The sequence below is a fragment of the Gopherus evgoodei genome, chromosome 4 (assembly GCF_007399415.2).
Source record: "Gopherus evgoodei ecotype Sinaloan lineage chromosome 4, rGopEvg1_v1.p, whole genome shotgun sequence".
In the NCBI taxonomy this organism is placed as follows: domain Eukaryota; kingdom Metazoa; phylum Chordata; order Testudines; family Testudinidae; genus Gopherus; species Gopherus evgoodei.
This window is the reverse complement of record NC_044325.1, coordinates 33,691,452-33,714,382: the sequence shown is the minus strand read 5'-3', so window position 1 is coordinate 33,714,382 and position 22,931 is coordinate 33,691,452. Positions and strand designations below refer to the sequence as shown.

General features: G+C 41.7%; 1 protein-coding gene across 5 annotated transcripts in view; it reads right to left on the bottom strand.

Annotated features, from left to right (window-relative positions):
• Nucleotides 1-22,931, bottom strand: part of TTC7B (tetratricopeptide repeat domain 7B) — a 352,148-nt gene that overhangs the window by 141,248 nt on the left and 187,969 nt on the right. For 4 of the 5 annotated variants that reach the window (XM_030558926.1, XM_030558928.1, XM_030558929.1 and 1 more), the window contains 2 exons: nt 13,395-13,467; nt 4,470-4,645 (listed from right to left, as the gene is read on the bottom strand). In XM_030558926.1, the coding sequence (XP_030414786.1) occupies nt 4,470-4,645; nt 13,395-13,467 (249 nt within the window). The remainder of the gene's footprint in view (nt 1-4,469; nt 4,646-13,394; nt 13,468-22,931) is intronic. The other variant, XM_030558927.1, reaches the window with a different exon arrangement.

Here is a 22,931-nt window from a genome sequence, read left to right as displayed (position 1 = left end):
GCTGAATCCCCACTCTGTCACTTTGAGTACAGAAGGTGGGGGCTCGCAAGGATTTTAAAAATTAATACTTGCTACTCTAGTCTTGTATTAAACTCCCAAGGTTACAGCTTTTCTGTGACCTTGGCTTGGTAAACGTTGCCATCACCCAAATTCCAAAACCCCTCTGAACCCAGGAAGGAGCACTTGGGAATTCCTCCCTGTGGGTACCCTCAAGCCCTCTCTCTCTCTCTCACACACACACACACCCCTACACACCTCCCCCAATCCGGGAAGCGCTGAGAAAAAAACTAAAGCTACCAGCTAATTTAGCAACATGCACAAACCTCATAGGACACCAAAAATCCAATTCTGTTTTAAAAAAAGTAAATTTTATTAAAAACAAAAAGGAAGAAAATACATCTGGAACTTAGGCTTTTGCTAGATTTTAAAAGAGCAATTCCAAAAATTAAGCACTCAAGATAGCTTTCTTGGGGGTTAGTTTAAAGTTGACAAGCAAACAAAGCATCTGGAGTTAGTACAGAGGAGTCCACAAGCCTTAAAAAATAAACAGAAATAAACCTAATCGCATCTTTTTAGACATTCCCTAATTTTATCTACATATCTGAGGCTTCAGATAAGTAGGTTTGAGGTATGAATTGATACTCTATAATCATACCTAGCTTCAAGCTGCTTACAGCATTGCTGCTCCATGTCCCTGCAACCCAGAGAGAACAACAGACAAAGGAAAAGTTTCTTTCCCAATTTTAAAAAGTTCTACCTTCCCATTGGCTCTTTTGGTCAGGTTCCCACTTCCTTTTCTTTACCTGGGGGACTTTTAACCCTTCACAGGTAAAGCATGCAGAGAATAGCTACCAAGAGGGATTTTACAGCTAAGTGGCTGGCTGGGTGTCCATCAAAAGGAGCTACCTCCCCGCCCACCCCAAACACTTCATTTATCATACATACAAAAGTTTTAAATTATACTTTGATAGGGGAGTCTCTGATATGCAGCAATGAGGAGACTCAGAAGCCCCATACTATTTAATTTACTAAGATTCAGAACAAGGTACTGGATATCCTGGCCTGTGTCCCCAGAGAAAAAATAAAAAACAATTGAAATGTATCAAAAACCCAATTAAATACTAAAGAAAATAGAATGAATCAAGGAATATTTGAGCATACTGAAAATTAGCAACTTTTGAGGTGTGTTATAGGGATCTCTTCTCACAGGCAATGAGGGAGAGGGAATGGGGTTGTCTCATCTGTCAGCAGTTGCAGAGAGGGGAAAATAGAGTCAGCTTACATCCAAAGCACTTTTGTAGAATAAAAAAACCTGTCAAATACACTGCTACCTTGATATAACACCACCCGATATAACACAAATTTGGATACAACGCTGGAAAGCAGTGCTCCGGGGCAGCGGGGCTGCGCACTCTGGTGGATCAAAACAAGTTCAATATAACACGGTTTCACCTACAATGTGGTAAGATTTTTTGGCTCCCAAGGACAGCATTATATCGAGGTAGAGGTGTATTTGTACATGATGTTTTACATGTCAAAGATATAGTAATAAGATCTGATCATATAACTGAGGCTTCGCTGATAAATCCCTGTAGAAAATAATATAATGATATGGAGAATTCAATACCAAGTTTAAATTGTGGGCCACATTGTAGTTGCCCAAGAGAGAAGACAGAGAATAAGGAATCTTCATCATCCCTTGAACTCTCTGCAGGGACCAGCTATGACCTAATGGGGTATGCTACCAAGCAGATTATCCACCCAAAAAGGGAACTAAGAGGGGTACAGCTGTACTAGCACAGGGAGAGTAATTTCACATTCATTCTTTTTCAGAGGCTGGCAGATTTCCCACTCTGATGTCTGCACTCACTTCCTTTCTCCCCTCTCCAAAAGACTCTTCAGGAATTCTAGCCCAATAAGATCTGTCCAACTAGGTTTTCCACCAAGGGACCTGTACCGAATAATCTGGCCAGTGACTTAAAACCACAATCTTGTCCTAAATTAAGAATAAAAGATTGCCCCTTATTTTTTAGTGCATTGGAATTAGTGTGGAGCTACGTTTAGGCTCAAGATTCAATGTAAACAATTGTTTAACTTTTTCTTTTCTCAATTTGAAAAACCCACAGACTTATACTGAAACGGACATATAGGAATAAAGGAATTGCCATACTGGATCACATGCATCTGACAAAGTGTGTATTCACCCACAAAAGCTCACGCTCCAATACGTCTGTTAGCCTATAAGGTGCCACAGGACACTCTGCTGCTTTTACAGATCTAGACTAACATGGCTACCCCTCTGATACTGGATCATACCCTAGTTCACCTAGTTCAGTACCCTATCTCTGACAATAGCAAGATACTTCAGAGGAAGATGCAAACAACCGCCTCACTCATTAGTTAAAGACTGTCTCAAGACCTGATGTATGATGTTTAATATCTTTCAAAATTTTTGGTTCTTGAAAAGAGAATTGGGGGAGGCACAGATATGTTTGTGTACGAATCTGAGAAATGGATAGATGATGCTGAAATTGTGAAACAGAGGAGGCAAGAGATGACACAGTAGGTGATAAGATTGCACAAGTAGGGTGGCGTATTGCTGTGAAGGGCCTTTGAAGTCAAGTGCACAAAGACCTGAAGTGATGCAGTTCAACAGTTGGAGCAACTGGAGAGATTCAGGGAGAGGTGAGGTTGATGTGGTACCTGGTCAGAGCAATGAAGGTGATCTTACTAACTGTGCTTTGTATGGTTTTAACATGGAGTGGGAGGTGACCTGGATATAAGGGAGGCAAGTAATCAAGATGGGAGAGAATGAGGGTTTGGATGAGAGATGTTGTCTGCACTGAAAGAGGACGACTCATGCAGGGATAAGTGGCAAAATTTGGAAACAGCCTGGATGTTCAAGGTAAGCGAAGGATGAGTCAAAGATGATCCTCTAATTTATGGGGTGATGGAAAGACAGGGAGGATAGCAGAACTGTCAACAGCGAATGAGAATGAAGGAGTTCGGAGGGAAGAAGAGGAATTCAGCTTTGGCATTGTTAAGTTTAAGCGGACAGTGAGTCATTCCAGAGTAGTCATCAGAGAGCAAGACTGAGATGTGAGATTAGACAGAAGCAGACAGATCAGGCGTTGAGTAGTATATATGAGAGTCACCAGCATAAAGATGGAAGCTGAAACCAGGAGAGGAGCAGATTACACAGAGAAGGGGCTCACCCAAAGAAACAAGTATGGGGCAGTCTCAAAAGCAGCAGGCACAAATTCAACAGCTTCAGAGGGTCAGATTTCAAAAAGGAGGGCCAAAAGTAGTGATAAGATCCATGAGGATGAAATACAGACTCTGTGATTTGGCCATGAAAAGGTTGTTAGAAATCTTGGTGACAGCGATTTTATATTATTAGGAAACAGTTTCTAATTGAGGTAAGTCTGTTCTCTCTGACTGGTTCAAAACACTGATAGTTTTTTTTTTATTGCCACAAAGTTATATATTAGTTTAAAAATAGTTTATATTTTAAACTGAAAATTCTATTACTATCATATCTGTTAAATGGGCATCTGATAAAGACTAATACATTTTTAAAATGTTTGAAATAATGTTGAATTGTCAGCAACTTAGTTTGGGATGTTTAAAATGCTGTGGATCATAACCTGGAGTAGCTGACACTGAAACTTCTTTATCAGAATAAAACATAGCTGGTCTTACTGAAGTCAAAGGGAGTTTTACCATTGACTTCAGTAGTGTTATGATTTCACGCTGAAACTTTTGACCATATCATGGGGTTCCATATACTAATTTTATACTGAATTTAAATGCATCTTTACAGAATTATGAAATCCAACAACAAAGGAAACTGTGGTGCCTGTGTGTGTCCCTAGCAAAATATGAGTATGCACAACAAAAAATGAATTGTTTTTAATATGATAAAAGAACCTTCCACCAAATTTGTGCTGCTTCCACTTCAGTTGTTTAATTATGCACTTGTTGATTCCTGATGACTGGCCATTAAACACAGACAAAGTAGCATAGCAACTTTTATGCAATAAACACATTAGTGCATTTTTATCCTTAGAGGATGACATTATGAAACTACTTTTTTTTTCTGTTAAAGTATCATATAAGCTTTTTTAGGTTGCTACATAAAAATACACAACCCAGGAGAATACTGTAAAACATGCTAAGTGGGAAATTTTTAAAACAAATAACCAGTATATGGAATAATACCAAAAAAAAGGGCAGCTGCTTGAAACCTTTTTTCAAATTTAAAAAAGCCTAAAATGCTAAGAAACAGCAATAGTATTGAAAACAATGACAATGCATTGGAGAAAACAATAAAGCTAAAATAAAAAAGATGGCAATCTTCAAAAATAACCTCTCTTACCATTAATGAGATAGGGAGCCTACTTCTATCCAACAAAATTCAGGAGTTGTGAAATAGGGTATATGGAAATAGATGCACTGAAAGTACTCACATGAAGTTTTCTGGATATTCACTCAAGGCCATGTCAATTATATTCAAAGCATCATGATAGTGTTTCTGGGCTGACAGCAAGAGTGCAAGGAGATGCAAAGAGTTGGCATCATCTCCTTGAAGTTGAAGAGCCTGACGAACATAACCTAAAGCTTCTGGTATCTGAGTAAAAAAATGCTGACAAGAGTTATTATTAGAAATACCACTTGCTATAATTTCAATGCATGTATATAAACATTCAAAGTACATGTAATACTTGTAGAAATTATGCAAAGCTGCATAGGCTCACATAAAATACTAACCAGAAATATACAAGCAGACTTGACATTTTACAGTGAACATTAAAAGCTCCAAAGTAATAAATCAACCTCTGAAATGAGACAAAATGTGTTTAAATTTATGCATAGCAGTCACTACCAGACCATTGCATCTAATTCATTCCTTTTCTCCCATTTACAACATTTAAAATCTTTTTAATGATGCTCAAAAGATATTTTATTTTAACTTCAGCTCAAGTATATCTGAATAAGCACACAGATTTCAGAGTAATCTTTCTTCTTTATAACTCCCCATAATCACCAAAGTTATATATGCTTTTGTTTAAACAAATGCTTCAAGTGTTGAAATGAATGTACAATGTGAAATTGCATTTCATAAAGCAATGTGCTTCTGAAGTAAAAAGGAAATTCTGGCAAACTCATAACAGTTGGGATTCCCTCCAAGATCTCTTTCCACTCAGCTTCCCAGGAACTCAGTTCAACTCGAGACTTCATCACTCAGGTATCTTTATTTGGCATGCAGCAAAGCTATGCTGAGCTGATTAGACCCAAACAGAGAGTATGGATGCAGGGTACATCACAGATCCAAAGTTACACAGAAACCCTCTCCCTTTATGTACATCTACACATCTCATTGCATTTACTATACACTGCATTACAAATTTTGGGATTACCAAATACTTGGTAGGAACCAATTCTCATACAGCAAGCTCTGTCTACGCACTGGCCATGTTCAACCTACTCTTTACCTCACCTTTACATTTTCAGCATATCTTGTCCATTGTTATCTTGTTCTTTGCAAATGGTTCCCTAGGCATTCCCTCCCCGTACCTTAGCTAGTTCAGACATTCTGTCTCATAGCTGACTGAGCCATTTTTCTAATTTAGTTACACAACTGTTTTCAGCCTGCTCATATATTTACTTCCCTAAACCTGTCTTCCAAGAAATGAGGCCTCTCCCATGTTTAATTACTCATGTCAAACCAGACTGACATTCCACTGCCTTTCAGGTTTTTAAAATATTTTTTCAATATTTTTAAGCATTTGTTGTATTTTCATTACATTTTGGGATTTTTTTTTGTGTGCTTTTTGAAGCTTATTACCCAACAACACATTCTCAGGACAACAGTAATTGTAATAATTTGAACTACCATTAATATCAGGCTCAAAGTACAACCCAGGGGGTACAAGCTCACCTTGTCTGGTACAGCCCACCAATGTATTTCCACTGCCTGTACAGTATTGTCCCTAATCTTTTGTTCCATGGCTATTTAGTAACATGTTTTTTTCCAATTCTGATATAGTGGTTTTTACCATGGGCCATCCTGTGAAAGGGGAAGTATGAAGAACAGCTGAGGTGCAGAAGTCCGTAAACCCTATCAGGAGTTCACTGGATGAGCTTTCTCAGCAGGTGGACACCCCTGCAGAGCTTTCAATATTTTTACTTCCTCCTCCAGTTGCTGCTTCTCTTTTTCAAGCTGCCAAAATGGCACCCATAGTCTTCCATGTTCCTATCTCCTTGTCCCTCACCCAGAATCCCTTGCCCTTGGGGCCAGATTCCACTTGGAAAAGTTAGCTTCAGCTACTGACACTGCGGATTTATTTAAACCCAACCAGCACTCAGGTCTGGCTAAGAAACTGTCCAAATGACTGGGATCAGGGTTGCACTGCAAGAAATTTCTTGCATTCTGGGGAAGCACCATTCATGCCACTTCAATGTGCGCTTGCTCTCCTTATGCACATTATACTCTCAGAAATTCCACTTCCAAAGGAGGCAATCTGCTAGCTCTCGTGGACCTTCCTCCAGGAGAAGCTTCACATCCAATGTTTCTGCTTGAGTTGATCTTAAATTATATAGTACTCATGCCAACTGTGCCCCTAAATTTGAGTCATCAATAGTATGACCTATAACCTGCAACCATAAATGCCTCAAAGATCTCTGCCATAACTTATCTCAATCCTGCTTATTTAAGTGGTTCATCTTTTTCCAGACTATTCTTTTCAGTAACAATCTTTCCACCGTTGTTCCCTTCCCTTTGTACTTGAACTATAATTGGGGTAGGGGGATCGGGGCATGCCCAAATCCTCTGGATATATTATTCAACTCAGCCTGCGGGTACCTTGTTTTAGCAGTGTCAAAAGCAGGGGAGCAGTAGCTACTTGCACAGGCCCTGCTGCACAGATATATCCCATGGCTACAGTGAAAACTAAGGAAAATGCTCCTGGGTCCTGCCTCTCATTATGCTGGTATCTCCACAACTCATCCTGCAAATTTGCTACTTGTTCTACAAGCTAGTTGTGTTCCTCCCTCAGTTCCTCACAGCTTTTATTTTTCTCCAAAAACGCCTCATTGGATTGCACTGTATGTACCTTGTGTATCTTCTTTTCTTCTCCAGCCTATTTTTTCCTTTCCTAATTTGTGGATCTGGATCTTTAAGTCCTTTATCTTATAGACTCATAGACTCATAGGTCAGAAGGGACTAATATGATCATCTAGTCTGACCTCCTGTACAAGGCAGGCCACAGAACCCTACCCATCCACTTTTATACAACCCCTAATCCAGGACTGAGTTATTGAAATCCTCAAAACTGGTTTGAAGACCTCAAACTGCAGAGAATCCACCAGCAAGCGACCCATGCCCCACGCTGCAGAGAAAGGCGAAAAACCTCCAGGGCCCCTGCCAATCCGCTCTGGAGGAAAATTCCTTCCCGACCCCAAATATGGCGATCAGCTAAACCCTGAGCATGTGGGCAAGACTCACCAGCCAGCACTCAAGAAGGAATTCTCTGCAGTAACTCAGTTCCCATCCCATTCAACATCTCCCCGCAGACCATTGAGCAGACTTATCTGGTGATAATCCAAGATCAATTGCCCAAATTAAACTATCCTATCATAACATCCCCTCCATATATTTATCAAGCTTAGTCTTGAAGCCAGATAAGTCTTTTGCCCCCACTACTTCCCTCGGAAGGCTGTTCCAAAACTTCACTCCCCTAATGGTTAGAAACCTTCCTCTAATTTCAAGTCTAAACTTCCTAATATCCAGTTTGTACCCATTCGTCCTCGTGCCTACATTAGAACTAAACTTAAATAATTCCTCTCCCTCCCTAACGTTAACGCCCCTGATATATTTATATAGAACAAGCATATCCCCCCGCAGCCTTCTTTTGGCCAGGCTAAACAAGCCAAGCTCTTTGAGTCTCCTTTCATAAGGCAGGTTTTCCATTCCTCGGATCATCCTAGTAGCCCGTCTCTGGACCTGTTCCAGTTTGAATTCATCCTTCTTGAACATGGGACACCAGAACTGCACACAATATTCCAGATGAGGTCTCACCAGCACCTTATATAACGGTACTAACACCTCCTTATCCCTGCTGGAAATACCTGGCCTAATGCATCCTAAAATCGCATTTGCTTTTTTAACAGCCGTATCACATTGGCGGCTCATAGTCATCCTGCTATCGACCAATACCCCAAGGTCCTTCTCCTCCTCCGTCGCTTCCAACTGATGCGTCTCCAACGTATATCTAAAATTCTTATTATTAATCCCTAAGTGCATGACTTTGCACTTTTCACTATTGTATTTCATCCTATTACTCTTACTCCAGTTTACAAGGTGGTCCAGATCTTCCTGAATAGTATCCCCGTCCTTCTCCGTGTTAGCAATACCGCCCAACTTTGTGTCATCCGCAAACTTTATTAGCACATTCCCGCTCTTTGTGCCAAGGTCAGTAATAAAAAGGTTAAATAAGATCGGTCCCAAAACCGATCCTTGAGGGACTCCACTAGTAACGTCCTTCCAGCCTGACAGTTCACCCTTCAATACGACCCGCTGGAGTCTCCCCTTTAACCAGTTCCTTATCCACCTTACAACTTTCATATTCATCCCCATCTTTTCCAATTTAACTAACAGTTCCCCATGCGAAACCGTGTCAAACGCCTTACTGAAATCGAGGTAAATTAGATCTACCGCATTTCCTTTATCTAAGTAATCTGTCACCTTCTCAAAGAAGGAGATCAGATTGGTTTGGCACGATCTACCTTTAGTAAATCCATGTTGCAATTCGTCTCAATTACCTTTGACCTCTATGTCCTTGACTAATTTCTCCCTTAAAATTTTTTCCAAGACCTTACATACTACAGACGTCAAGCTAACAGGCCTATAATTACCCGGATCACTTTTATTCCCTTTCTTAAAAATAGGGACTACGTTAGCAATCCTCCAGTCGTACGGCACAACCCCCGAGTTTATCGACTGCTTAAAAATTATCGCTAACGGGTTCGCAATTTCACGCGCCAGTTCCTTTAATATCCTCGGATGGAGATTGTCCGGGCCCTCTGATTTTGTCCCATCAAGCTGTTCAAGTTTGGCCTCTACCTCAGTTGCGGTAATATCCACCTCCATATCCACATTCCCACTTATCATCCCTCCATCGTCGCTAAACTCCTCACTAGTCTTATTAAAAACTGAGGCAAAGTACATCTTTAGATATTGGGCCATGCCTAGGTTGTCCTTTACCTCCATTCCATCCTCATTGTATAGCGGCCCCACTTCCTCTTTCTTTGTTTTCTTCTTGTTTATGTGGCTGTAGAACCTTTTACTATTGGTTTTCATTCCCTTTGCAAGGTCCAGTTCAATGCGGCTTTTAGCCTTCCTCACTTTATCCCTATATGTTCTGACCTCACCAAGGTAGCTTCCCTTGCTAATCCCGCCTTTCTTCCACTCCCTGTAAGCTTTCTGCTTTCTCCTAATCCCCTCTCTGAGTTGCTTGCTCATCCAGCTTGGCCTACAACTCCTGCCCATGTTTTTTTTCCCCTTTCTTGGGATGCAGGCTTCCGACAATTTCCGCAGCTGCGACTTAAAGTAATTCCAGGCCTCCTCCGCATTTAAATCCGCAAGCTCCTCCATCCAATCCACTTCCATAACTAATTTCCTTAACTCTTTAAAATTAGCCCTCGAGAAATCGAAAACCCTAATCCGAGATCTACATTTGTTTATCCTTCCATCTAGTTTGAACTGAATCAGCTCATGATCACTCGAACCAAGGTTATCCCCTACCACCATTTCTTCTACGAGGTCCTCACTGCTCACGAAAACCAAATCTAAAATGGCATCCCCTCTCGTAGGTACTTCAACTACTTGATGAAGAAATCCATCCTGATCCAAGCCTCCAATGTCCAACATCAAGCAGTTTTTTGCTTTTATTTTTTCCATATTTTATCCAGCACTATTTGTTGGAGTTTCTTTTCCACCTGATTCTAGTCTCTCCCTACTACATTTCTGGGGTGTAAGAGCCAGGCTTACAATAACCTGCTACAGAAACCTGTGATATCATAAGACAGTCCATTCTTCTCCAATGTAATATTTTTGCTGTTCATTAGCAATGAAAAGTAGTCACCTAGAGTATGTAAACTACTCTGCTCCAATCTAGCTCCTAAAATAAACCTGACACGGGAAAAAGCCTACAATGACATATAGAAAGCAGCTATATATTACCCAGATTAATGCAATGCAAGATACAATTCTAGCTCCTTTAAATGTAACAGTTGTACAAGGACATGATTCAGGTTGTGTTTTAAGTATACAACTTAACTCTCACCTCTTTCTGCAGATATATAAGATTTTCCTTTTCTTTTGAAACAAATATTTGTAGTACTGTTTACAACAAGCAAACCATCCACAAGTATTCAGAGAACATGTGCTTTTACATGGCTATGAGGCACAAGAATTTGATTCCTAGTCTCCTACTTCTGACCCTTAGGGCTGGGTATGCTGTGGCAGAACACTGGATTAAAGGGCAACACTGACAGACTCTGAGGGAAATGCTCCCTGTATTGATGTTAGCCACAGTACAGGGCCTGTAGGGAACATAGGAATGGCTGTATCGGGTCAGACCAAAGGTCCATCTAGCCCAGTATCTGTCTACCGACAGTGGCCAATGCCAGGTACCCCAGAGGGAGTGAAGCTAACAGGCAATGATCAAGTGATCTCTCTCCTGCCATCCATCTCCATCCTCTGATGAACAGAGGCTAGGGACATCATTCTTTACTCTTCCTGGCTAACAGCCATTTATGGACTTAGCCATCATGAATTTATCCAGTTCCTTTTTAAACATTGTTATAGTCCCAGCCTTCACAACCTCCTCAGGTAAGGAGTTCCATAAGTTGACTGTGCACTGTGTGAAGAACTTCCTTTTGTTTTAAATCTGCTACCTATTAATTTCATTTGGTGACCCCTAGTTCTTGTATTATGGGAATAAGAAAATAACTTTTCCTTATCCACTATCTCCACATCACTCGTGATTTTATATAACTCTGTCATATCCCACCTCAGTCTCCTCTTTTCCAAGCTGAAGAGGCCTAGCCTCTTTAATCATTCCTCATATGGGACCCTCTCCAACCCCCAATCATTTTAGTTGCCCTTTTCTGAACCTTTTCTAGTGCTAGAATATCTTTTTTGAGGTGAGGAGACCACATCTGTACACAGTATTCGAGATGTGGGCGTACCATGGATTTATATAAGGGCAATAATATATTCTCAGTCTTATTCTCTATCCCTTTTAATGATTCCTAACATCCTGTTTGCTTTTTTGACCGCCTCAGAGCACTGCGGGAACATCTTCAGAGAACTATCCACGATGACGCCAAGATCTTTTTCCTGACTCGTTGTAGCTAAATTAGCCCCCATCATATTGTGTATATATAGTTGGGGTTATTTTTTCCAATGTGCATTACTTTACATTTATCCACATTACATTTCATTTGCCATTTTGTTGCCCAATCATTTAGGTTTGTGAGATCTTTTTGAAGTTCTTCACAATCTGCTTTGGTCTTAACTATCTTGAGTAGTTTACTATCATCTGCAAACTTTGCCACCTCACTGTTTACCCCTTTCTCCAGATCATTTATGAATAAATTGAATAGGATTGGTCCTAGGACTGACCCTTGGGGAATACCACTAGTTACCCCTCTCCATTCTGAGAATTTACCATTAATTTTTGTTCCATCTTTTAACCAGTTCTCAGTCCATCAAAGGACCTTCCCTTTTGTCCCATGACAGCTTAATTTATGTTAGAGCCTTTGGTGAGGGACCTTGTCAAAGGCTTTCTGAAAATCTAAGTACACTATGTCCACTGGATCCCCCTTGTCCACGTTTGTTAACCCCTTCAAAGAACTCTAATAGATTAGTAAGACATGATTTCCCTTTACAGAAACCATGTTGACTATTGCTCAACAGTTTGTGTGTTTCTATGTGTCTGACAATTTTATTCTTAACTATTGTTTCGACTAATTTGCCCGGTACCGACGTTAGACTTACTGGTCTGTAATTGCCAGGATCACCTCTAGAGCCCTTTTTAAATATTGGCATTACATTAGCTAACTTCCAGTCACTGGGTACCGAAGCCGATTTAAAAGGACAGGTTACAAACCTTAGTTAATAGTTCCGCAACTTCACATTTGAGTTCTTTCAGAACTCTTGGGTGAATGCCATCTGGTCCCGGTGACTTGTTAATGCTGAGTTTATCAATTAATTCCAAAACCACCTCTAGTGACACTTCAATCTGTGACAGTCCCTCAGATTTGTCACCTACAAAAGCCGGCTCAGGTTTGGGAATCTCCCTAATATCCTCAGCCGTGAAGACTGAAGCAAAGAATCCATTTAGTTTCTCCACAATGACTTTATCATCTTTAAGCATTCCTTTTGTATTTCAATCATCAAGGGGCCCCACTGGTTGTTTAGCAGGCTTCCTGCTTCTGATGTACTTAAAAAACATTTTGTTATTACCTTTGGAGTTTTTGGCTAGCCGTTCTTCAAACTCCTCTTTGGCTTTTCTTATTACACTCTTGCACTTAAGTTGGCAGTGTTTGTGCTCCTTTCTATTTGCCTACTAAGATTTGACTTCCACTTTTTAAAGGAAGTCTTTATTTCTCACTGCTTCTTTTACATGGTTGGTAAGCCATGGTGGCTCTTTTTTAGCTCTTTTACTGTGTTTCTTAATTTGGGGTATACATTGAAGTTGGGCCTCTATTATGGTGTCTTTAAAAAGAGCACAGGGCTGGCTCCAGGCACCAGCGAAGAAAGCAGGTGCTTGGGGCGGCCAATGGGAAGGGGTCTGGGTCTTCGGTGGCAATTTGGCAGCTGGTCCCTCAGTCCCTCTTGAAGCGAAGGACCCGCTGCCAAATAATGAAGCATCGCGGTAGAGCCGCTGCCGAAGTGCCACCGATCACGGCTTTATCTTTTTCTTTTTGGCTTCACCACTTGGGGTGACAAAAAAGCCGAAGCCAGCCCTGAAAGAGCAGAAACCATCTATTCATTAAATGAGGAAGTGGAATTAAGCATGTCTAGGTACAGAATTCAATACTCCGAGGACAGATATAAATAATGTAACAGATGATCAGAATTTATAATGAGTGCACACAGAAAGAGTAATTGAATCCTTAGGATAACAACATTTTCCATTGTTAAAAATGGCTGATGCTCCTTAATGGTATATTATACATTGGTGAGCACAGCTTGCACTAGGCTATGAAAACATATGAATTCTTTTGTTTGCTGTTTACCACTGCTGTGCCCATTTACACAGGTCAGAATTTCTATCTTCATATCACGATGTGGAGTTTTAATATATTTGACAAGTAGAACTAACCTGTCTAGATATGGCAAGCTGCAGTGCCAGGTAAAATGCTGCGAGATGATCTGCTGGAGACAAACTGTGGGCCCTGAAAAAAATTGAAACACAGTTAGTCTATTAAGACATATTAACTACTGTACATTCAGATCTCTTTTTGACTTGTCATTGGCTCATATTTTGACATAGGAGGACATGCCAGTCTTCTGTCCCTCCCACACTGGATTGGTTATAAAGTCATTGCTCATAACAACCCTGGGTTAAACAGAAAAACCTTTTGGTTTTGCACAGAGTCCTTTTAGTGCAAGCAGACTATGTACCTTCAGTGCAATCTTAGAAGTGGATGAAGTGAAAAGTAAGAACTCTCATTAATTACGTCTAATCCCAGGTCCATGCCAGAGACACCTATGGAAGAGTTATTTGCACTAAGAACTCAATTTCTCACAATTAACAATGGGGATCTTATTTTACATTAAAAATTTGATGTGCTTTAAAGTGACAATGAGAAGAACGATGCCAGCTTCATGACAGGCGCCCAAGCCATCCCACTGATGCAGGGCAGGATTATGCTGAAGGCTAGACCTCAAGGAAAGGGAATGTACAGTGGAGTGAATCTTACTGTTGCACACCCTCCAGTGAGTGTTGCAGAATCCAGAAATCTGATCACACTCTCAACAACCCAGTATTCTGTACCTCCCTGGGGACCAGACAGATGAGTCAGCCTGTCCAACTACAGGCACTCAGTAGGAGGGTATCCTGCTTCACTGCTGTGCAGGAACTTTCTAGCCATCCCTTTTCCGCCATAGCACAGGGCAGGATAAGACCTCATATTTAAAAGGAGAGAAGAAATAGAGAGCAATGTTTCTTTTAAAAACAAACAATACTGTAGCACACAAAAAAGAAAGTAGGGGGCCCAATAATACCACCACTTTAGGATTAGACACACAGTTAATGAAAATATCACTCTTCTGTTTGAAACATTTTTATCTATATTTATCATAAGTAACACTACAGTTACTATAACAAAGAAATCAGAGAAAAAACATTTTTCTCTCAATTATTTCCCGTTTTTTACTTTGTGCATTTGACAGAATTTTGTGTATAGACCATTTCGCTCCTTCTCCTGTAGAGTCAGTTTCCACTGCAGTTTGTGTGTTTGGGATTTTTTTTTTTAAAACATAGCAACAAAAGAGAAAAAGGATGTTAAAAATAAGTAGTTGTAAAAACACAAATACTGTCTGGTGAAAACTAAGGCATTAGGGGTAGAACCTAACAATTTCTAAACTTTGCTTTTAAAACAGACTAGATTTCAAATTGATTGTGCTCTCTAACGGATATTATATTACAAGTAGGACATAAAATAAAGATGCCAAGAAAATCTAGTCAGAATTCTTTTTTCAGAGAAAAAACATTGCTATCCCTTATGAGCATGAAGGGAACCTTCTACATATGCCTTGATCAGAGCAGTCATCCTGAATGTGCAGAAAAACAGTTCCAGTGGCTTGGCGGCTTCCCATAACACACCCGAGTCGCTGCAAAATGAAATTCTAGTAAACAGAGGAATTGGAGGGGGTTTCAAATTTACTATCAGATGCACACTACTCAGAGTTACATATGAGAGATGGAGACCATTAACAGGGTCAGGGGACATTTCTCATTTCACCCAGATTTTAAGTAGAAAACAAAAATAAAAAACCCACATAGAAGGAATGGCTCACTGAATAAGTAATGAGCTACAGAAATCTTCACTTGTAGGTTTAGGCGTCGTTTGAGGAGAAAGGGAGGAATCACCCCACCCCAACAAAGTCAACACATGGGGGGAGGCACAGAGGGTCATGTGCCATTGCCCCCCTTGATTTCTGAGAGCGCTGAGCAGCCCCTGCAGGGCCTGTGGGAAATGGGAAGAGGAGAGGTCTGTCCTTCTCACACTATGCCTCCCCCTCAGCATGTTTCTTGCTTGCTTGGGCCCTCTCCCCAGCAGCCAGGCCTGGCTGGGAAGGAGAGGGGGTAGTACCGGGCCGCTTCTTCTGCCGGGTGAGGGTGGCTGCTCTCAGTCACTGCCTCTGTGCAACGTGGCGACTGCCAGAAAGAGTCTGGCTGGGGAGGCAGTAGCAGCCTGCATGGTGGAGAGAGCACAGCTGCCCCGGGCTGGGCGTAGGGTCACTAGGGAAGGCACCGGGAGCAGGTTCCCTGTGCTTAGCCTGAGTCAGGGACAGTGCCCGTGCACCTCCTCCCACTGAGGTGTCCGTGAGGGCACACGAGTTGGGGAGGGGAGTTTCTGTGCGTTTTTTCACCTCCTTCCCCACTAGGCTAGGGTCAGCCCCAGCCCAGAGGCACATATTCCCTGTTCCTGCAGCCCTAGCCCCCCAGGAGCTGGCAGGATTGGCTTCTTTGGCCCAGTGAAGTGGGGCTAGAAGGTCCTTGCACTCAAAGGCAATGTATGGGGTGGGGCAGTCCATGACCCCCCAACCTTTAAACTGTGTACCCCCAATATCAGCAGGTACAGGTTGTCTCTGCCCCCAAATTGCAAGCCTTGGGCAGGCAAGGAATTTGCCTTCACTATACACGACCCTGTTAGCCTGATTAACCCCAAGCTGCCCCTCAAACACAGAAGTCAAAGTATGCCTATGTTTGTAGGTTACTGGTTCAAAAATTCAGCTCCAGCTAGCAGTGACTTATGTAAGTATGCCCAGTGGTCTGTGATGGGATGTTAGATGGGATGGGATCTGGGTTACTGTAGAGAATTCTTTCCTGAGTGCTGGCTGGTGAGTCTTGCCCACATGCTCAGGGTTTAGCTGATCGCAATATTTGGGGTCGGGAAGGAATTTTCCTCCAGGGCAGATTGGCAGAGACCCTGGAGGTTTTTCGCCTTCCTCTGCAGCGTGGGGTATGGGTCACTTGCTGGTGGAATCTCTGCAGCTTGAGGTCTTCAAACCACAATTTGAAGACTTCAATAACTCAGACATAGGTTAGGGGTTTGTTATAGAAGTGGATGGGTAGGATTCTGTGGCCTGCTTTGTGCAGGAGGTCAGACTACATGATCATATTGGTCCCTTCTGACCCTAAAGTCTATGAGTCCATGACTTAAAACTGTTCCCATCTGCCAGCTGTTCCGTGACTTATGTGAAATGATTATATCTGTTCCACCGCAAACACTTCAGAAATCATCTAAACAAGTACTGTTTGCACAAACATGACTCCTGTGAAAAGAACTCGTGGTACAATAGGATGTGGACAGGAATCTAAAATGCCACAACCAGCATCACGACTGGCCTCCTTGAACCTCGGCAGAGGAAAAGGTCACTTTATATGTAACTACTCTCCTTCTTGAAAGGTTAGGGGTAAGAATCTGACATAGCAATATGGTGAAGCCTGCACAGTTGCTGCCCTAATAACCTGTATTGTTGGTGAACCAAGTATTTCAGCTTCTACCATTCCCGAAGACCAAATTTATTTTCAAGAAGTGGGATGGAATAAAGAGCAAAGACACTCTGGAAAAAGTGCAAATAAGCACTCCTAGAAGTGACAATTTTAAAATGGAGTTGCCCTCCTCAGTCGTAAAAACAACTGAGCTAGCAAAGACACACACATTTCCAGCAGGGTTATATGCTGATGACTGTCAGCTCTAAGTGACGCTTCACGCTACAAATCAATACCAAACTTTCTAAAATTACTGTTTTCCTCCTCTTTGAAGCAAATTATAATGCTGATAAGTTCCAGCAACTCCAACCACTGTAAATGGTCAATCCATTTTAAACACATATGTTTGAGCCAGTCACATCTGCAGTGTTACCATGTCCTGGTCACAATACTGGAAGAGTTTTTTTAAAGTCTACTTTAACTGTTCACTGTCATTTTGAAATCCTATCCCACATGTTTCACTAACAACTCCAAAGATACTTCAATCAAAAACTTTGGTACAAATTAATGATAAGAAGTACCAGTTGACAGAATGGAGATATAACACTGCTCTACAGCCAAAATGCTTCTGAAATAAATGTAGTCCAACTTTACTAATTCTGGGTCACTGAGAACGAAAATGATGCTTAAAATTGTTGATTGGCTCTAGTTTTCAAGATATGCTATTGGGTCAGTATATATGACCCTTGACTTGGGAATGGCGGAGGATAAGTGAGTTATAAAGGGAAGGGATCTCAATTTAAACCAGAAATGACTAAAATACATCTTTGACTGGATCTATGAATAAATCTATGACTGGGTTTGGACAGTACTTGCTTTTGAGGCAAAACAATGAATGATGCAATCTGAAGCTGGTATTGCGTCATACATGATATGAATTGCATCCTGTTATTCCTAGAAGTCATGGATGATGCAATCATAACGAAGCTTACATCACTCTGCTGAACAAATTGCCCTAGATCAGCTCTAGAAATCATACAGTGTTGTGCTCTCTTATTTGTCAGTGTTTGATTTTGCAAAGGGACACATTTCTGTTTAGCCAAAGTGAGCAGAGATGCCTCGTGCTTGTGTGAACAGCGAAGATAACTTCTGCTATGTTTGTGGTGAAGTGACTTTTGCATCACAAAAGCGCAGTATAACCACTATGGTTAAGAAAGCCTATCACCTTTATTTTGGCTGCAAAATTGGAGATCAGGACAAGAGGTGGGCCCCACACATATGCTGCAACGCTTGTGCAACAAATCTTCACCAGTGGTTGAACAGGAAAAGGAAATTATGCCTTTTGCAGTGCCAATGATTTGGAGAGAGCCAACAGATCATACCAGCAATTGTTACTTCTGCATGGTGCCTCCAGTTGGGAAAGGTGTGTCAAAGAAGAAAAAGTGGACTGTGCATTATCCAAACATTCCATCAGCTATACGCCTAGTACCCCACGGAGAAGGACTGCCGGTTCCTGATGCACCAGAATCATTCTCACTTGAGTCAGACGAGGAAGAGGAAGAGGATGAAACTTCTGGTCCTGAACCATCAATGTCACAGGACCCACATTTTCTCCCATCCTCCTCCTCTGAACTACACCTCATAACACAAGGTGAACTGAATGACCTTGTCAGGGATTTGGAACTACCCAAGAGTAAGGCAGAGCTGTTGGGCTCCAGACTACAGCAATGGAATCTCCTGGCAGGCTATTAGGGCAAATGGAGCCCATCAATGCTTGCAGACTATTGCTGGACAGTGACAAGAGATGCTCCATTTAATGAATACAAGAGACAAGCCAAGAAGCGTCGAATAGACACTGAATAGGACTAAACTATGTACATAATAGTTTTTTGCCTTTTGTTTCATAATCTTATTTATAGAACCCTTTTGCTGATTTTTAAAGTGTTACATAAACAGGACAGGTGAAATATTATCATGTAAAGCAACCATAAACACATGAAAAGTCCTAGGTTTACAATTTATGATTAAAACCCTACTACGTACACAATATACATAGACATAAAATGTAAAAACTTAAATAACTTAAAAACAATAGCCAATCAGTTGTTTTGTCATATTTGAATTCAGCACATCAAAATACATAATAAATAGCACATTTTATCTCTGAAGCAGACAACTTCTCAAAAATTGTAGACCAGTGTAATTTTGATTTCAAGTAAACAAACTGTGCATTCAGACTGCTAAGCACAGAACACCACAGTGTATGTTTTCAAGTACGAACTGGTAATATAGAAATACAAAATACATAGCTTTTAAGAAAGGAAAAGATGTAATCACCATTTTCCGAGGCACCCTATGTTTATATGCCTCTATTTAGGACAAAAATTTCAAAGCTTCAACTCACTAAAAAATTAAAATTCCATCCACACTCTACAGCTAAAGGGCATCTGTAAAAGCTCACTGAACAGGCACCAGATATGTTTTCAGATATCAGCTGATGTTACTGTCTGCTAACAAGTCTTAGAAACAGTACAGTTAAGAAGCCATCAGGAATCTTGTTAGCTGCTGTAAGAAAAGAAGCTGCAAAGGTCCTAGGAGTAATAAAAACAGAAAATGAATGATAATGGTTGTGTGGGGAAAAAATATCTTCTCATAAAGTCTGAATTCATATGTTATTGCAGAGAAAGAATTCTAGTAACCCCCCCCACATAGTAATCAGTATTTTTCACAGGGTTTCAGCCCAAACATTTACAGTACCTCCTTTTCTATGACAAAATACTGTAAGAATAACAAAAATCGGACAAAGGGCACAGTCTCTACTTTATCAAGGCACATAGCATTTCCATTAGGAAGCTCACATTTTATTAATTTACAACTGCAGTAAAATACAGACCAAGGGAGCCACCAAGGTTTGGTGCATGCTGCACACTTTAATCCTGGGGGAAATGGCAAGTTACCATACAGATCACTAGCAGAGACTTGCTTCCTAAGGGCTTTTGGATCTCCATGGCAAGCTGGAAGATGAGGAAGAGATAGTTGCAGCTATGTAGTGGGCAGGGAAGGACTGACTTCAGTCAAGAGTCTCACTCTGTCACTGGCTCTTGGAAGGCAACCACAGAGGCAGGCAAGTCATGTTAGGAATTCAAGCCAGGGATGAAATGACATACAAGCTACCAGCATTTGAGTAAATGGAGTCAGGCTGACAGCAGAGCAAGGCAAGGGGATGGGGAGGCAAGTTAGGTGGTGATAGTTGGTAGTTGGTCCTGCTTTGAACAAGGGGTTGGACTAGATGACGTACTAGGGTCTCTTCAACCCTAATCTTCTATGAATCTATGAAATGGAGGTTGTCAAGTTTTAGAACTTTGCAGAGATGGCAGGAATCGTTGTGGAACCCAGGGAGTGACCAGGAAGTGGAAAGTGCACATTGAGAATGGGTGACAGGAGAAATGATGTACTCAAAAAAGGCTGAAGGAGCTCAATCTATTTAGCTTACAAAAGAGAAGGTTACTAGGTGACTTGATCACAGTCTGTAAGCACCTGCATGGGGAAAAGGAGGTTACTTACCTGTAACTTAAGGTTCTTTGAGAGGTGTGGTCCCCTATCTGTATTCCACTGAGGGTTACGCATGCACACCATGTGCCTGAGTGAGAGAATTAGGGCAGAGTGACCGCGTGTCTGAAGATGGAACTGGAAATGGAGTTTCTGGTAATCACATAATGAGCTGCAAAGGTATGCACAGGTTTCCACTCTACAGATTTCACAGATAGGGACATTGTTGAGGAAGGCAACAGAGGAGGAAACCAACCTGGTGGAGTGAGCTCGAATACTGAATGGAAGTGTTCTATTGCGAACCTGACAACATTGTTTAATACAGTTCGAGACCCATCTGGAGAGTCTCTGGGTCAATATCACTGAGCCCTTAGATCTCTCTTATTGAGGTGATTGCCACCAGGAAGGTTGTCTTCATCAACAGGTATATGACCGAACAAGTGGTCATGGGTTCAAAGGGAGGTCTAGCTGGGCTTTTTAGCATGAGGTTTAGGTCCCATGTTGGGACTGGATGTCTGGGTTTGGAAAAAAAGTTTAATATTCCCGCAAAGAATCATTTTGTGGTTGGATGTGAGAGCACTATCCCTCTTCTTGTTGATGGAACGTCACTATAACTTCTGGGTGAACTTTGAGTGAAAGCCCAGATTTTTTTTTTTATTTTTATTTTTTTTTTTAAAAAGAGTCAGTACATAGTTTGGGCCATTGGGAAAGTAGTGGATGTCAGGGAGATTTGTTGGGAATTACACCAAACCTGAAACCTGGACCACTTTTGCAGGGCAATAGTGGAGTGAAAGCAGCAAAGAATCCTGTGGCACCTTATAGACTAACAGATATTTTGGAGCATGAGCTTTCATGGGTGAATACCCACTTCTTCAGATGCATGTGGTGGAAATATCCAGGGGCAGGTATATATATGCTAGCAAGCAAGCTAGAGATAACGAGGTCAGTTCAATCAGGGAGGATGAGGAGTGGATTTTCTACTGTGCAGTTAACACTTCCTGTATCTTCTCAGCACGGATGTCGCCAGTTGTTTCACGTAAGAGTACCAAGTCTGTCTCAGCCATGTGGGAGCAATCAGTATGACATTTGCTCTCTCTCTTTTTATCTTTAACTGGACTTTTGACAGTAGGGGAACAGGGGAAAGGCATAGAGAATGTCGCCCAAGGAGTGTTGCCCTATCCATAGCCTGGAGCAGCAGCATGGACATTTCTTATAGATTCATAGACTTTAAGGTTAAAAGGGACCATTATGATCATCTAGTGTGACCTTCTTGTTCAGGTAAGTGACGAACAGGTCTGTGGTTGATGTCTCCCATGGCCTGAGTAGGTCATGAAGCACTGCTGGGTTTCTCTCTTACTTGTGGTCATGTGGGAATTTGTGACTGAGACTGTCCGCTATCAAGTTTTGTACTCCAGGAAGGTAGGTCATTGATAATGTGATGTTGCGGGAAATGCACCAGTTCCACAACTTTAGTGGTTCTGCGCAAAGGAAGAGGGACCTGGCTCCTCCCTGCCAATTTATGTAGTATATACGTGGTATTTTGTCTGTTAAGACACTTGTGTTCCCTCGAGCAGCAGGAGGAAATGGACCCAGGCATTCCTGATCACCCCGAAGAGGTTGATGTGAAGGGATATTTCCATGGATGACCATTTGCCTTGTGTTGTAAAGTTGTTTAGATTTGCACCCCATCCTATGAGGAATGTGTTGGTGGTGAGAAGTAATGACAGGGAAGTTTTCAGAAAGAGAATCCCCTTGCAAACACTGGCTGGACTTTTCCACCAGTCAAGGGAGTTTTTGACCTTGGTTCATAGTGACAGAGGTCTGTCTAATCTGTCTCTGCTGAACCATATCTGGAGGCACTGTATATGAAGTCTAGCATGAGGTATCACTGCTGTGCCTGCCACCATATCCCCCAGGATTTGGCAGCTGTGTCTTGCTGATATTTGAGGGCAGTTTTGTAGTGTCTCTATGGCCTGGACTACACTACGTGTTTATGATGAATTTAGCAGCGTTAAATCGAATTAACCCTGCACCCATCCACACAACGAAGCCACTTATTTCGACATAAAGGACTCTTAAAATCAATTACTGTACTCCTCCCTGTCGAGGGGATTAGTGCTGAAATCAATATCGCCGGTTCGAATTAGGGTTAGTGTGGACACAATTCAATGGTACTGGCCTCCAGGAGCTATCCCACAGTGCACCATTGTGACCACTCTGGACAGCACTTTCAACTCAGATGCACTGGCCAGGTGTACAGGAAAAGCCCCGCAAACTTTTGAATCTCATTTCCTGTTTGGCCAGTTGAGCTCATCAGCACAGGTAACCATGCAGTCCAGGAACTGAAAAAGAGCTCCAGCATGGACCGTACAGGAGCTACTGGATCTGATCACTGAATGGGGAGATGATTCCGTGCTATCAGAACTACGTTCCAAAAGACCAAATGCCAAAACATTTGAAAAAATCTCCAAGGGCATTATGGAGAGAGGCCACAACAGGGACTCAGTATAGTGCCGTGTGGAAGTTAAGGAGCTCAGACAAGTGTACGAGAAAATCAAAGAATCAAATGGACGCTCCGGGGCAGAGCCGCAGACATGCCGCTTCTACGCTGAGCTGCATTCAATTCTAGGGGGGGCCGCCACCACT